The sequence below is a fragment of the Lepus europaeus genome, chromosome 11 (assembly GCF_033115175.1).
Source record: "Lepus europaeus isolate LE1 chromosome 11, mLepTim1.pri, whole genome shotgun sequence".
Taxonomy (NCBI): Eukaryota; Metazoa; Chordata; class Mammalia; order Lagomorpha; family Leporidae; genus Lepus; species Lepus europaeus.
Window position 1 is genome coordinate 85,295,594 of NC_084837.1, and position 15,168 is coordinate 85,310,761.

General features: G+C 50.6%; 1 protein-coding gene across 2 annotated transcripts in view; it reads left to right on the forward strand.

Moving 5' to 3' along the window:
* Nucleotides 1-8,519: 8,519 nt before the first annotated feature.
* USP3 (ubiquitin specific peptidase 3) overlaps nucleotides 8,520-15,168 on the forward strand; it is a 100,301-nt gene continuing 93,652 nt past the window's right edge. Inside the window, exon 1 of one of the 2 annotated variants that reach the window (XM_062206092.1) lies at nucleotides 8,520-8,711. In XM_062206092.1, coding sequence (XP_062062076.1) covers nucleotides 8,621-8,711 — 91 coding nt within the window. In that variant the 5' untranslated portion in view covers nucleotides 8,520-8,620. The remainder of the gene's footprint in view (nucleotides 8,712-15,168) is intronic. The other variant, XM_062206094.1, reaches the window with a different exon arrangement.

A 15,168-nucleotide genomic window follows, 5' to 3' on the forward strand; every position in this document is an offset into this window, starting at 1 on the left:
AAAAGGCCCAGCGAGCTGCACAGAACGGCTCCTCTCTGACGTGCCTTTCCCCGGGACTCGGCCAGCCAGGAGCAGGATGGCAGCAGAGGCTGAGCAGGGCGCTGGGGCTGGAGAACTGTGGCTCCTCGCTGAGGCGGATTTCCTCCTTCCGGCTCTCTGCGCGTTCTGTCCTGAGCATAGTTCCCCACGAAGCCTGGCTGCCCTGGTCTCTACTTGCAGCTGAAGTCCCCGGTCCCCCAGCTGACCCAGGGGTGACTGAGAAAGGCCAACAGAGCTCTGAGCCCCTGTCCTTACTTTGCCACTGTTGTTCTTTGTACGGTAATAATGTCAAACACCATTTCTTCCCCCTGCTGCTGCTGCCCCAAATTACTTCTAATTGGGCCAGCCAGAGCAGTTTTCTCAAAGATGAACTGTGAAGTATACTTATAACCTTCGGTGTGATAACATACATGCATGGGCTATGGGTGCCGGAGGCTTCAGGAAATATTCCCCACTGTAAACGTGAATCTCTGTTCTCTGTTTCCAAACGTCAAACATTCGGGTAAGGGAGACGGAGCACCGGAAGGCCCTAATTTGGAAGCAGCCATTATTACCCCTCTTCATGGATGCAGGCTCAGAAGGGGTCAGCTGCTGGCCTGAGGTCACACAGCAGATGGGTGGCTGAGGAGGCCCTGCTCGGACCCCAAGCCCCACTTCTTTCCAATGCATCAGGCATCTCATGGAAGGGGCAACGAATCCCATGCTCCAGATATCTGAGAAGTTAACTTTCTGGTTGGCTAAACTGTCAGGTCAGACTAAGGGTGAGGAAGAAGAGGGAAAGCGAGACAGAGGTTCTCGAAGCCTAGGGCTGGTTTCCCTACCAAAAGCCTACTTCTTGAAGCGCGCCGGCCTCTCGCTCCTGGTGGGTTGCAAGCTCCTCCGGCACACAGTTTCCAAGGGATGAGGCCAAGGCAGGATGTGCAAGTGTCTGTGGGACTCCCATCTGCCTTCTAACTGCTGCCTCTTTGTCTCCCGCTAGCTATGCACTCTGGTTTTAATTTGTTTCTCCCAGTTAACTGGTGCAACTGAACATCTTCTCGGTGTTGAATAACTATTAGTTCCTTTGTTTACGCCATCTCCCCTTTCTCTGTATCTCTGGAAGTGGGCAACCCTGAAAAGATTCCAGGGCGCCAGGGGCCCAGACCTCTCTGTTGCTGTGGACTTCACCATCTGTCTTCTGCCTTCCTTGCTCGCCTCATCTCTCCGCCTTCTATGCCCCTCCTCATGACTCTCCAGCCGGCCTGGCTGGCTGACATCCTGTCTGAGCCTCTGAGCCTCTGCAGCTGCTGTGCCCTCTGCCTGTAGCATTATGTCCTCCTCTTCACCCCCACCCACCCAGCCACTTCACCTACCCCCTAGGTATCAAGGGCATGAGCCACTTCCTCCAGGAAGCCTTGCTGGGCACCTCCCCCGCCACCACCTACCGGCCACCAGCCTGGGTTACTTGTCCCTTGTTTTGTGGCTAAGCAACATCCGGTACTTCCCCTCTTAGCACTTATCGCTGCATGTTGCAATCGCCTGTTTGCTCATCTATCTCTCCTCCCTTTGAGGATAAGACTGTGTGCTGCTCACTTTCATATCACTCTCAATTGTGAGGGTAACATCACATGTAAAGCGCTTGGGGCTTGGCAAACGCTACGTCTGTTCCCATGAGACCTTGGCAGATAGGAGGACTATCACCAGGGGCAGATGGGGGACAATGCCTGAAATCGAGCTTAGTGCATCAGTGACGTTGGTTAAATGACCAGTCTGGCCCAGATCCCATTCAGAGGACAGACAGCTAACCCTCTGGGCGAGCTATCCTAGAGTCAGTGATTTCAGGTCATTGTCCCCCATATGCCCCAACAATCCTCCTATCTGCCAAGGTCTCATGGAAATAGACATAGCGTATGCCAAGCCCCAAGCCCTTTACCTGTGATGTTACCCTCACAATTAAGAGGACAGGGTGTTGGTGGTCATTTAGTTCCGCCCCTGATTTTATGCCTGGGAGGCCTGGGGCCCTGGGGGAAAAGGGACATTCACTGTCAAAGAGCTGCTTGGTGGCAGGGCCACACCGGACTGCTTAAGCTCTCAGTACTGGATCTGCAAAGTGGGTCTTGAAACAAACCACCTCATCTCCTCCACAACAGGAACTTCCGGTGATAAAGAGGGAAGTGTTAAAAGCAGTACAAATGAGGACGTTAATGATATAACAGTTATGACAGTGGTTACCGAACACACGCGATTCTTTCTCCAGGCCCTCAGAAGGCGAAGGCTCTTCTGTGTCCTGGAGTCCCTGAGTTTCCTCATTAGAAACGTTGGCTTCCCCCATGTTAAAGCTGTAGAGTCCTCTGCATGGCTGTGTGGGCCAAGGGTGAGACTTCACCTTCTTTGATAATGACCACTAATTGTGTAGATTTCTTCGATTATTTAACCACCTTAAAAAAAAAAGATTTATTTATTTGAGAGAGAGAGTTATGGAGAGAGAGAAAGAGACAGCCACAATAGCCCCTGTGGAAGCCAGGAGCCTGGAGCTTCATCAGGGTCTCCCACACAGGTACAGGGGCCCGAGGACTTGGGCATCTTCTGCTGATTTCCCAGGTACATTAGCAGGGAGCTGGCTTAGAAGTGGAGCAGCCAGGACTTGAACCGGTGCCCTCGTGGGATTCTGCACTGTAGGTGGTGGCCTAACCCACTACACCACAACACTGGCCCCCTAGCCTTCTTGGAATTTCAATTCTCTCATCAGTAAAAGAGAAAATAGCACAAGTCTTCAGAAATTCATGGAAAATGTATATTATGCAAAAACTATGCATGGATTTTAACATTTTTAAGAGAAGCTCAGAAAGTTTTTTTTTTTCCCCTAAACTTTATTTATTTTCATTTATGGGACAGGCAGAGTGTCAGAGAAAGACAGAGATCTTCCATCCCCTGGTTCATTCCTCAAATGCCCAAAACAGCCAGGGCTGCACCAGGCCAAAGCCAGCAGTCTGGAACTCAATCCGGTCACCCATTTAGATGGCAGGAACCCTAATACTTAAACCTTTGACATCTGCCTCCCAGGTGCATTAACAGGAAGCAGGATTGGAAGTGGAGGTGGGACTTGATCCCAGCTATTATGAAATGGATGTGGGTAACCCCAAGTGGCAGCTTAATCTGCATTCCACCATCCCAGATTTCACAAGTTTTTGTACCAAAATAAACTTATCTTTTAATTAAATTTACACAAATTTTCTGATATCCCCTCATCTCTGCCTCTCAAGTTTATTTTTAAATTTTTATTTTAGAGGCAGTAAGAGAGCTCCTATTCACTCCCCAAATGCCTGCAATGGCCAAAGCAGGAGCCAGGAACTCAATCCACGTCTCCCACGTGGGTGACAGGGATGCAAGTACTTGAGCCAACCCTGCTGCCTCTCAGAGTTGGAAAGGTGGAGTCAGAAGGGACACTGGTCCTAGAACCAGCACTCTAATTGCCTTCAAAGTTTGTTGCGAGTTTAAAGAAGAAATGCTGGGGCCAGTGTTGGGATGCAGCGAGTTAAATCACCACCTGCGGCGCCTACATCCCACATGAACACTGGCTCAAGCCCTGGCTGCTCCACTTTTGATCCAGCTCTCTGCTGATGTGCCTGAAGCCTGGCCCAGCTCTGGCAGTTGCAACCATTTGGGGAGTGAACCAGCTGGTAGAAGATCTCTCTGTCTCACTGTGTCTCTTGCTGTCTCTCTGTAACTCTGCCTTTCAAATAAGTAAAATAAATCTTGAGAGAAAGAGAGAGAGAGAGAGAGAGAGAGAGAGAGAGAGAGAGAGACATAGACAGGCAAACTACTGGAGTATCTGGCACCTTGCTAGGACACAAATATATGGTTCTGTTCTTAAATAGTGGAGGTCCCTGAATATCTAGAGGACATTCCACATATCTATTTATTTTAAAAGATTTGTGTATTTATTTGAGAGGCAGAGTTACAGAGAGGTCTTTTATCTGCTGGTTCACTCTCCAAATGGCCAGAGCTGCACTGATCTGAAGCCAGGAGCCAAGAGCTTTTTCTGGTTTCTCATGTGGGTGCAGGAGCCCAAGCACTTGGGCCATCTTCCACTGCTTTCCCAGGCCATAGCAGAGAGCTGGATCGGAAGTAGAGAGCTGGGACTCGAACTGGCACCCGTATGGGATGCTGGCACTGCAGGCAGCAGCTTTACCTGCAACACACAGCTGCACAGCGCCAGCCCCAATGTAATTACTTTAAAAAAGGCACCTCCAACAAAGCTCAACCAACTGATATAATCATTTGCTGATATCTGCTATGGCTACCCAGGGTGTTGAGAACCCACAGGTAAAAAGAAAAACCTGTTCCCAAGGGAGACTGAACTGGAAACAGAAAACCAGAGCACATGTCCCAAGCAGCAGGGTTAAATGGGTGGTGTTGGCAGGGGGAGGCCTTGGCAGTCTGGGTGGTGAGTGGTGGGGGCTTCCCCAAGCACAGTGCACAGGGGAGGGTCCGTGTTTCCTAGAGGAGAGGGAGCTGGCCAGGGGGAAGGGAAGAGGCAGAAGTGCGGGGAAGCCCATTTTCTCCAAGGAGGGAACTATTTTAAGGTATTGCTGGAGCAGTTAAAAAAAAAAAAAAAAAAGCCTTACCAAAAGGGACAGGTGACGGTGACAGCAGGAGGCTGCCGGGGACAGGGAGTCATTGAAGAACTTTAAGCCAGGAGGTGATGCAGAAGCTTGGGGAGGAGAGGGGGGAATATCACAGCCCGGAGTCCTCCGTGGGAGGGTGAGAGCTGGCCAGCGACCACGGCCACCCCCTTTCTTTCCTTTAGTCACTCAACAAGCAATTACTGAGGGCCAGGTGGCATTCCGGGGACCAGAGCCTGGCGCTGAGCAGGCCTGCTGTCATTGCTGGGAACGGTGATGGGACAGACAGGGAAACAGCAAGGGAAGAGGGTGATCCTCACCCCCGCCCTTCCTCCACGCTTTTGGACACTCACAGCCGCTCTTGACCCCGCGGTTTCAAGGAGGCGTTACTCCTGGAGCAACCTCCCCGGTCACTCATTAAACAGTAATGTAAGGAGCCTCGCTTGAGCCCGCGGAGTCCGCCTTGTGTCCTGCTGAAGAGCCACCGTCAGAAGTCGCCGTCTGAGGTTTCGGGCAGGTCCCGTGCAACCTGTGCCCCCCGCCCCACCTCCCCTAATAACCACGCGTCTGTGCTTTAGCTCGTACGATCGATACTGGCCATTCCTCCCCCCTCTTTAACAAACACCACGCACACTTTGCAAAAAGAGACCCGCCGCTTCCGGCAGGCTTTGCACGCGGGGCCCGGGTGTCCAGCGGGCGCGGCCGGAGCCCCCTCGGTGCCTTAGGGATGCGGGCCAAGCCCGGAACACAGCGGACGCTGTGTTAGCTGCAGCTGAGGCTGGAGCGACTGAAAAGGCAGAGTTCCCAGGCAGCCACGTGGTCTTCCCCGTTGACACACTGACTCACCGCGGGTTTTTTTTTTTCCCTCCCCTCCCCCCGCCGCCTTCAATTCTGAAAACTTTCAGGGACACACAGGGAAGACCGCGTCGGAGAGCCATCTTGCCACGGCCCCAGGGTGGGGATCCCTGATGTGCAATCAGGCAGGACTCCATTAAAGACCTTGCGCCAGAGGTGTTTATTCCAGTTAGAGAGGGAAGACACTAACACACCTAGGATTTTTTTTTTAAATATATAAGGTACATTTATTTAAAAAAAAATACAATTCTAAGAAATATAATTCTAAGAATTTTCCATTTCAGTTCCTGCATAACAACTTAAATAGCAATAAAGCCAAACAGGAAAATCCAACATTATTTTAGAAATAAGGTCCTCCCTCCCACAAAAAAATTCTTGCTGTTTCTGGATTGCTTCAATGGATTTGTTAACAACATAAAGACTGTAACACAAAAAAATGCAGACAGGATTCAGTGGAAGTAATTACAAGCTTCACTATGAAGCAATCTGTACTTAGCAAAATTATCTTGAGTTGTAATCCTACAAATCTTCCGTTCTCGAGAAAATGGCACTTCAAAAGTAATTAGGTGAAAGGGGGGGATCAAAATATAACTTTAGAATAGAAAGAAAGCAAAAGGCGTCCTGCTGTGATGTTGGAAGCAGGCTCATCAGAAGCAGGGATCGGTGTGTCACAGATGTGTGCACACAAGACCAAGTCCTGCCCTCTAAGAATTTTCACCGTGCCTGGGAGGCTGTTCACAGGCGAGGAAGATTCGCCCTTGCTTCCTGGTAGTGGGGACAGGGCAGGGGTCCTCTTACTTGAGATCCCTACAATGGGTGACTTCTGCTGTGGGAATATGTGATAGACCAGCACCTAGGAATGACTCCGTTATGGGGGGGGGGGGGGACTGAGTTAAAGGGGAGGTCCAAGGGTCTTCCAGGAAGCTTAAAAAAATAGTTTACACCTTACACGCTACTTTTTTTATTCCTGACCCCGCTAAAATCATAATCTCAGACTCGACAGGAAATTTAGACATCATCTCTGGGGGTGGGGGCAACTTCCTGGCATATATGGGGTCACTTCCTAAGCCTCTCCCCCGGGTAGACCTGGCTCACGTCGTTTATGAACACCCACTGATTGTGCTCCCTCCGTGCCCTACACAGGGAAAAAGCAGGAAACCAGGGACTTGCTGCCCTGTGGACCTCCCAGAAGGGGAAGCCCAACGTTAGACAATGAGGTGCTTAGGAGGGCTTTTAGAAGGCCTAGGGTGGGGGCGCACACTGCCATCTCACGCCTGGGAGGTACCCAGGGTGCAGCAGGGTCAGAAGAGGCGTCCCCTCAGGAAGCGATGTGTACATCGAGGGCTAAGGGATCAGGACACGGGTTTCTGCGAGGGTGAAAAGAGGAACCTGATACACCAGTGTGAGAGGCGGCCTGAGTCAGTGCGTGTCCCATGGTGCTGGGGTGTGGGAGGGTGACACGGCGAGGCTGGTCAGCCAGCCTTAAAGACAAACAGGTGGACAGGAGGAGACAGGTGGAAGCCCCAGAGCGAAGGTCAGATATTGTTTATCCCCCTCCCCCTCCCCAGGTTAGCTGAGCCCGTACCTGCTGTCATTTCTCAAAAACGTGAAGCTGGTAATTTGTCAGCCCCCCACCAGGGAGTGGCAATTCTCGCCTCTTGCTTGCGAACTGAGTACTCTTCCAGCTCAGGCAGCCCATCAGGGAGGCCACACGGCTAGATTTGAACACCTGCTGGCCAGGCTTCCTGGGCACCTGCACTTTCCACAACTCCCCACTGCCATAAAATCCAGAGACCGAGGTTTGCTCTGACGGCAACCAAGGCAACTTGAAAAGCCACGGAAGAGCTTTGACTGAAGAATCCGAATTACTACTGGGGGGGTGGGATCGGCAGGTGGGCGGACACCATCAGGTAGAAGAGCGTGTGAGTGTGTGTGTGTGGGGGGGGGGGGCGCACAGGGAGAAGTGCCCCGAGGGGGCGTCCCTGGGGCGGTGTCCGGCTCTAACCACTACCCAGCCCGGCCCTGTTAATCATTTCCTGACCTTCCTTCCTCCTCCTCGCGCCCTGCCCGCAGGATTGCCACATGTCTGCCTGCTCCCCGTGGCTCCCTCGCCGGGTTTTGCGAGGAGCCCCAATTTGGAGGCCACATCTGCACGGGCCCCCGGACACCCTCGAGGCGGCGGAGCGCCAGCCCGTGCGGCCCCTCCGGGGTCTCCCTTGTGCCCCTCTACCCCTCTCCAAAGGGGGTCGGAGAGCCGAGGATACAAGCTCGGCGCGGATCAGCAAACACAGCGTCGGCCGTACAGAAGGGGGGACGGGGCAGCGGCGGGGAGGGAGTCGGGGGCACTGAACGGGGGGCTGGGTGGGAGGCGCCTGCTGAGAGCGGGCGGCGGGCGGCCAGCGAGCGCCGCGTCCCTTCCCGGTCAGCACCTGCCGACAAGGCCTGCGCTCCGCAAACCCCAGGTCGCGTTTACTCCGCAGCCGGGGCGAAGCCCTCGGGCGTGCCCGGCGGCATGGGGACGCGGGTGGCAGAGACCGGCCCCGCGGCGCAGCGTCCCGGCGGCCGGCTCAGGCCGAGAGCTCGGAACTCCGCACGGGGCCGCCCGGGGCCGCGCCCTCGTCCTGCTGGTTTCCCTCTTCCACGCAGATGTTTCCACCACGAAGCCAGGCACGCCACGCCACGGGACCGCAGGAGGCGCAGCCGCCCCGAGCCAGGGGGAAGCCGCGGCCCCTCGGAGCCGCGGGGTCGGGAAAGCCACTTCAGAGCGCTACGCCACCCGCCCGCGCGGGTGTGCACCGGGGGCGGCCCGAGGGGGCGGGGCCGGCCCGGGGGCGGGGCTGGGGGCGGGGCCGGCCTGGGAAGGCGGAAGCCGGCGGGCTGGTGGTGACGGCAGAACCCGGATCTCGGAGTTCCACGTTCTACGGAACGGGGCGCTGGGAGACGGCGTGCGGTAAAACCCGGCGCCCGGAAGCCCTCGCTTTCTTTGACGCAGGGCTCGGGACGCAGCCGCCGTCGGCCGAGCGCCCGGCGAGGAGCGACCCCAGACGGAACCTCTGGAGTCCCTCCGCTCCCCTTCGCCGGGTCCCGGGGCCTCGATCCTCCCCGCCGCCCTCCTCGTGACCATGGAGTGTCCGCACCTCAGCTCCAGCGTCTGCATCGCTCCGGACTCAGCCAAGTTTCCCAACGGGTCCCCGTCGTCCTGGTGCTGCAGCGGTGAGTGCGGCCCCGGCCCGGCCCGGCCGCGCACCCGAGGCCCCGGCTCTGCGGGGCCTGCCGTCTAGGGGCTGCGGGCGGCCGGCGCGCGGACGCGGGGACGGGCGAGGGGAAGCCGGGCCCGGCGGGCTTGGGGAGGGGTTCGCAGCGAGGCGGGCGCTGGCGGGAGCGGCGGCGGCTCCTTTGTTTCGCGCGGCCCGACGGCCCGGCCGGCGAAGGAGAGGCCCGCGAGGGGCGGGAGCCCGCGGGGGGCAGCGGCGGGCGCGGAGCCTGAGCCGGGGCTCGCGCCCCTTGCCGCGCCCTGCCGTGCCCGGGGGTCCGTGCCCGGCCGTGTCGCGGGGTCCGGGGCCCGGGGCGGGGGCGGTGGGGGGGGCGACTGTCCTGCCTTCCCAGGGCGGCCGCACGTGTGGCGGGGGCCCGGGTCGCGCTTCTCCGCGGACCGGACAGGAAAAAGCGCCGCTCTGCGGGCACAGCTTTGTCTCGGACTGCGGGACGCGCGGGGCCCCTTCGCCCGCCGGCGCCCCGCTCCTTTTCCCTTCGCCCCACGCTCCGGAGAGACGCTGGGCAGCTCCGGCGGCCCGACTCGGAGTCGCGCATCGGTCGGGGAGGGTGCAGTTTGGAAACAGGCTCGAGAGAGCTAGCGAGCCAACAGCTGCTTCGGAGTTCGCCGTGCGGACCTTTCGGGTTGTCTGAAATCGCTGTAAAACAGTTAGTAGGTGTGCGTGACGCTTTTGAGTAGCTCGAGCGTTTCAACCCCTCCCGCCGGCCTCCTGGGTAGCCCTGGTGCGCGCTCTCATTGTCTGCTCTGGGGACTTCTTAGGGTCGCACGGGCCACACAGCTTTGATTACTTCCTGGTAGGGCCCTGGGTGCCGCCGCCGGTCTTTGTTTATTAGCTGCGAGATGATTGCTGGTGGTTGGGGCCGCAGTTTGAATCGAGTGCTAGGAAGATGTGAAGTTCATTTGCAGACAGAAGACCCCGCAGGGCTGCGTTTGAGCCGCGTGACATTCTCACGGTGGGTCGGAGCTGGGAAGACGGGGAGACTGCGTGAACGACACTTTTGACAGTTCTGGTGATTGCGTCCGTGGAGAAAAGCAGAGGTTAGAGTACTCGGGAAAATGTCCTGAGGATGATGGCAGTCACTGCGGTTTCCGGGAGCTCTCGGGTATTTAGCGTCGGATACCTTGTTCTGTGTGAATCCCGTAAAAAGTAACTGGTTAACTGGTTTCACACTGCAGTGTTGCCGTTCTTTTGTGAGGGTGCAGAAACTGGTGTGAGTTAGCGCTTGCCTACAAATAGAGCTTCAACGGTGAAAGTCGAGTCTGGAGCAAACCAGGTGCGTGCGTAGCTTTGCTAATTGCTTCGTGGTACATTAACTATAGCTGTGGTGCTAGCGCTGGCAATTTTGTTTTTCCAAAAGGGAGCTGAAAAACAAATGCCCAAAGTCAGTGCTAGGGAGAGCACACCTGATGAGGAAATACAGACCACAGGAGTAGTACATGGACAGTGAGTACACCTTTGGCCTTCCCTAGGTAAAATCACATCAGACTTAAAAATGGCTCCACTGGGCACATGCATCTAAAAAAAGCAGAGAATTATGCAAGTGGCTGATATCCTGTTGTGACTCAGTCTTGCCTCTTCCAGGGAATCCACTTGATTGTGGAGTAGAGCTGCAGAAAATCCGGGTCTCTTGAGGAACTAAGTTAAAATGGGCCCCGCTGAGAGATGTCTGCTGATAACAAGAATCAGCTGGTCGGTTCTGCCCTCAGGGAGGGGTGATTTCTGTCCAAAGGGTAGGGTGCCATCTTCCCACTTGCAGCAAGCTTTGCCTCTGACATTGCTTTGCGGGTTGGTAGAGCCAATGCAGCTAGTTTCACAACTCTGTGTGTGGGTTTTTTCTTCTGACCACACTCTAAATTGAAGCCATTTCATGTGGGCCTCCCATTTTAGCCTGGTGGCAGCCATTCGTTGATACAGTCTAGTGTTATGTATTAAGTTTGATCTTGTCCTTGCCTGCCTGTTTCAGGGATCAAATGATTAGTAAATCTATGAACCTTAACTAACTCATTGTTTTGGAGTGTTGTGTATTCTGCTCTTTTTTTCTTCAACACTCTTGAATTCCGGGTTTTTTTTTTTTTTTTTGATGGGGAAGCAAAAGGGTGTTGAGTAATTCTGTGATTGACTGTTGAGTCTGAGTACATTCCTCTTAAGTGGGGGTGGGGTGTGGGGGAGGGGTGGAAGAAATTGTTTTATCTTTGGGAGTTTGCAATTACACCACTGTGAGACAGCCAGCCACATTGCAGAAGACCAACATCCTAGGTTTTACCAGTTAGCAGTACATCCTTGGACAAGTGCTTCTGTCTTCTTGGAGTATCAATTTCATTATGTCATCTGTAAAGGACAGTACTTCATGTTTATATCACAGGTTGTTGATGGGATGAACAACATAATTTTTTTGTGAAAACTTTGAGAGACCCCCCTAGCCTATCCAGGTAAGAGATGCTCTTATAGGCCAGGACATCACTACAAAGAAGACTGAATAGCTCAGTCAACTCTGTAAAGCCCCTTCAAGGGGGCCTTGCACAGACTGGCTTTATGCTACATTATGCTTTACAAGGAGATACAGAACACAACAAGATTAGGGGTTGGTTAAGGAGTAATTATAGTTAGAATTGCACTGTGTGTTAGGTTATGTAATTGTGTACTACATGATCCTCAAACTTTGTTCTCAGGACCCCCTTTATAAAAAATTACTGAGAACTCAAAGAGCCTTCATTTCTGTGGCTTAAAAGTATTGATATATGCTGTATTAGAAGTTAACACTGAGGGGCTGGCGTTGTGGGACAGAGAGTTCAACCTCTACTTGCAATGCCAGTCTGAGTCCCTGTTGCTCTGCTTCTGACCCAGCTTCCTGCTGATACCCCTGGGAAGGTGGCCCAAGTTCTTGGGTCCCTGCTACCCATGGGGGGGCCCAGATGGAGTTCTTGGCTGCTGGCTTTGGCCAGGCCCAAGATCTGGCTGTTGCAGCTTTTTAGGGAGTGAACCAGCGGATGGATGATAGCTCGCTCGCTCTCTTTCTTTCAAATAAATCTCTTATAAAATTAAAACAGAAAGCATCTACATGTATATTTTTAAATTGATTTGCAACTAGGTCAGTATCTGTTAGCATAGATGACAGTTTATGTAAAATGTATTTTTCATAAAAATTTAGCGAAAAATGGCATTATTTTATGTTTTTGCAACTCCTTTTGTTTAACTTTACAGATAGCTAGATTCTCATATCTGCTTCTGTATTCAGTATCATCATGTAGCCTCTCAAACTCCACTGCATGTGCGTGAGAGATGAAGATAAACAATAAAAGTAACATCTTAATATTTATGAAAATAGTTTTGACCTTCTAGACTCCTGAAAGGGTGTTGGAAACCCTTTTGAGTTGGTGTACAACTATTGTAACAGGTCAAGACACCTGCTCTTGTCAAAATAGCTTTTACAAATTAGAGAAACCCTTACAACTTTAAGACTGGGAGTTTATGCATTTGACGAGACTTGGAATTTTTGAAATGTATTAGCTGGGACACAGATCATGGGATCTAAGAGTCCCTTGCTCTCAAAAAAGTCAAAGTCTAATCTAGTTGGGGGAGAGACAGGAAGTTTAAGCTAAATCCTTAAACTATTGTGGTTTAAGGTAGAATGTTGAAAATAGCAATACCTAATAAGGTAAAAGCTGATTTGGATTTAATTGTTGCTAAAGGCATTCTAGTTTTAAATGAAAAAGTTCTAAATAAAAATTAGGGCATTCTCTCAAGCTTTTGTTACCAGCACAGACTTACTTTCAGAAGCTGAAGCTTGGCATTCCTTATTTTTGTGGGTGAAAGAGTTTACAAAATACATATGGGGCCGGGGGGACCAAGTTGTTTAAAAAAAAAAAAAAGCCCCAAACACAGTTGTTTTAATAACTAAGGATAATCAAAGACCAAGTATTTGGACATCAAGGATTTAGGTTAAATAGCCAGTTAAATTGGAGGGTTTTTAAATAGCACAGGTATGAACACTTTTCTCTGATTAATTTTTCAAAGAGTTGGTGTCTCTCTAAGGTTTTAATACACATTGCCTTTATGTTACTCTGTCCAAGCAAAGTAAGCATGGGTCAAGTAAACGTTGTATAATTTGAGTAGATATTGGAGATAACATTCCCTCCCCCTCCTTTTCTTAAAGATCATTTAGTATCAGGAGGGGCTGACTATTTTTCATCGGTGGTGACAGACTTGTAACGGGTTGATCATCTTATGGTAAAAGTAAGAAATCACCTTCATGGAGTGATGTATTATATTGTATCATTTCTGCCACACTCTACATTTAAAGAAGACTCTTGTTTGCTCAGGGTTCTAAATATTTTAGATAGGATCAGTCATTTGTTCATCATAGGTCAAATGCATTTATGGCTTTTTAAAAAGTAGCATTCTATTATGTGTTTATTAAATGTCTAGAACTTAGAAGAACACTAAGTAAACATTTGTTGATGAATGAAGGAACTTAAATGGCTGGGGTGGTCTTCAACTTTATGTTGAAAGGAAATGTGAAGCAGTGGGCTCTCCAGCGGTCACTCCCAGTACTTCAGTCTGCAGACTGGTTGGGCTGTGATCAAGTGACCATCTGTTAAATTGTTTCCACATTGAACGTGTGTTCACAGATGGGCAGGTGGACATGTCTGTTGTAAATGTGGATGGGGCAGTTGAAATCAGTGGATAGGTAACATTTTTTTCACTTTAGTTCTGAAGATTGAATTTTATATCCCTTTCTAAAGAATTTAAACTTTTGGGGTAATATTTATTAATAGAGTTGTCTTTCTAGCATTTTCCACAGTCAAAAGCAGCCTCAGCCTGTTTCCAAAGACTTTATTTAATAGGTAGTGGATGTGAGACCCTGAGATTTAAAATGTGCTTCCTGTGTTTCTTAGAGGCTTCAGTCTAGGGGTTAAGTTTAAAATTTTGCTGCTGTGAAGAAGTTTTGACACACAGATTGAAAATTATTCCTAAATAGTATCAGTAGTATATAAAGGACATCTCGCATGGCCTGAGTATCAGAAAGGATACAGGTGGGGGGAGAATTTAAACTCTTTGGTTTCCTGTTATTCACTTATCTTCAAAATAATTCCTTCTTTTTTTTTTTTTTTTTTTGCTTTTACACCATTAGCCTTTTTTTTTTTTTAAGATTTATTTATTTATTTGAAAGAGTTACAGAGAGGCAGAGGCAGAGGCAGAGGCAGAGAGAGAGAGAGAGAGGAAGGGAAGGGGAGAGGGAGGAAGAGAGGTTTTCCATCTGCTGGTTCACTCCCCAGATGGCTGCAACCACTGGAGCTGGGCCCAACAGAAGCCAGGAGCTTCTTCCGGATCTCCCTTGTGGTTGCAGAGGTCCAAGCACTTGGGCCGTCTTCCACTTTCCCAGGCCATAGCAGAGAGCTGGATCAGAAGTGTAGTGGCCAGGACTTGAACTGGTGCCCATATGGGATGCCAGCACTGCAGGCGGCGGCTTTACCTGCTATGACACAGTGCCGGCCCCCCACCATTAGCCTAATGCTCTTAAAGCATCCTACATTTCCCTCCCTGAAACTTAGGCAGTTTTCTTCTCTACTGGAATATAAAAGATTAATTTCGAAATCTTCAAATTACATTTAGAAAGTTTTTCCAGTGTTTATAGCTCAGTTAATAGACCAATGGATAGTTTAGTTTGTAGCTCGGTGGGTAATTTAAATTCCTGTTTTAAAATTTAATTGAGTCCCTTTTCCATCATAGAATAATTTACATGTATAGTCCCCCAACTTGCCTTTTTTTTAAAGCTTTCCCCTCTTTCTTGAACCTATTTTTATATATTTTTCTTGTTTGAAAAAAATAAATGAGTCTCCTTTGATTAAGCTGTAGTTTCCTACCACCTACCTACAAGTTTTATGTTCTTCCTACACATTAGAGTAGATTCACTAGGTAGTTTGTTAATATCTAGAGTGGGTAAGATACACAGTTTAATATATTTTAGCGTTCTGTGTTTATTTATAGTCTCTTTAGACAGGAGAGCACTTGCATTCTAGGTGTTTTAATAGAGCTTTCCCGGACAGATGGCTTAGAAGGAAGTAATTGGATAGCTTCTCAGTAGGGGCTAGTAATTTTTGGAGGCTGTATTTGTGATGAAGCTTACCTTGAATGACAGTTTAGGATGCCAAGACTAGCGTGAACCACAGGAACAGCTTGTTGATCTCACCTAGAATTGCCTTGTGCCAAGACCTCTTAAGATGCTCTGAGGTTTCTGTGTAATAGTCTTGTTTTGACAGTATAGGTAAGAGTGTAGGTATCTTTGAGACTGAAAGGAAATTCACCTAAAAATTGTTCATTGCAGTCCTTTCTTGAAATCCTTGTGGGCTGTTGAATGAACCTTGGCTTAGAAACTTGTAAATAGAGATCATCTT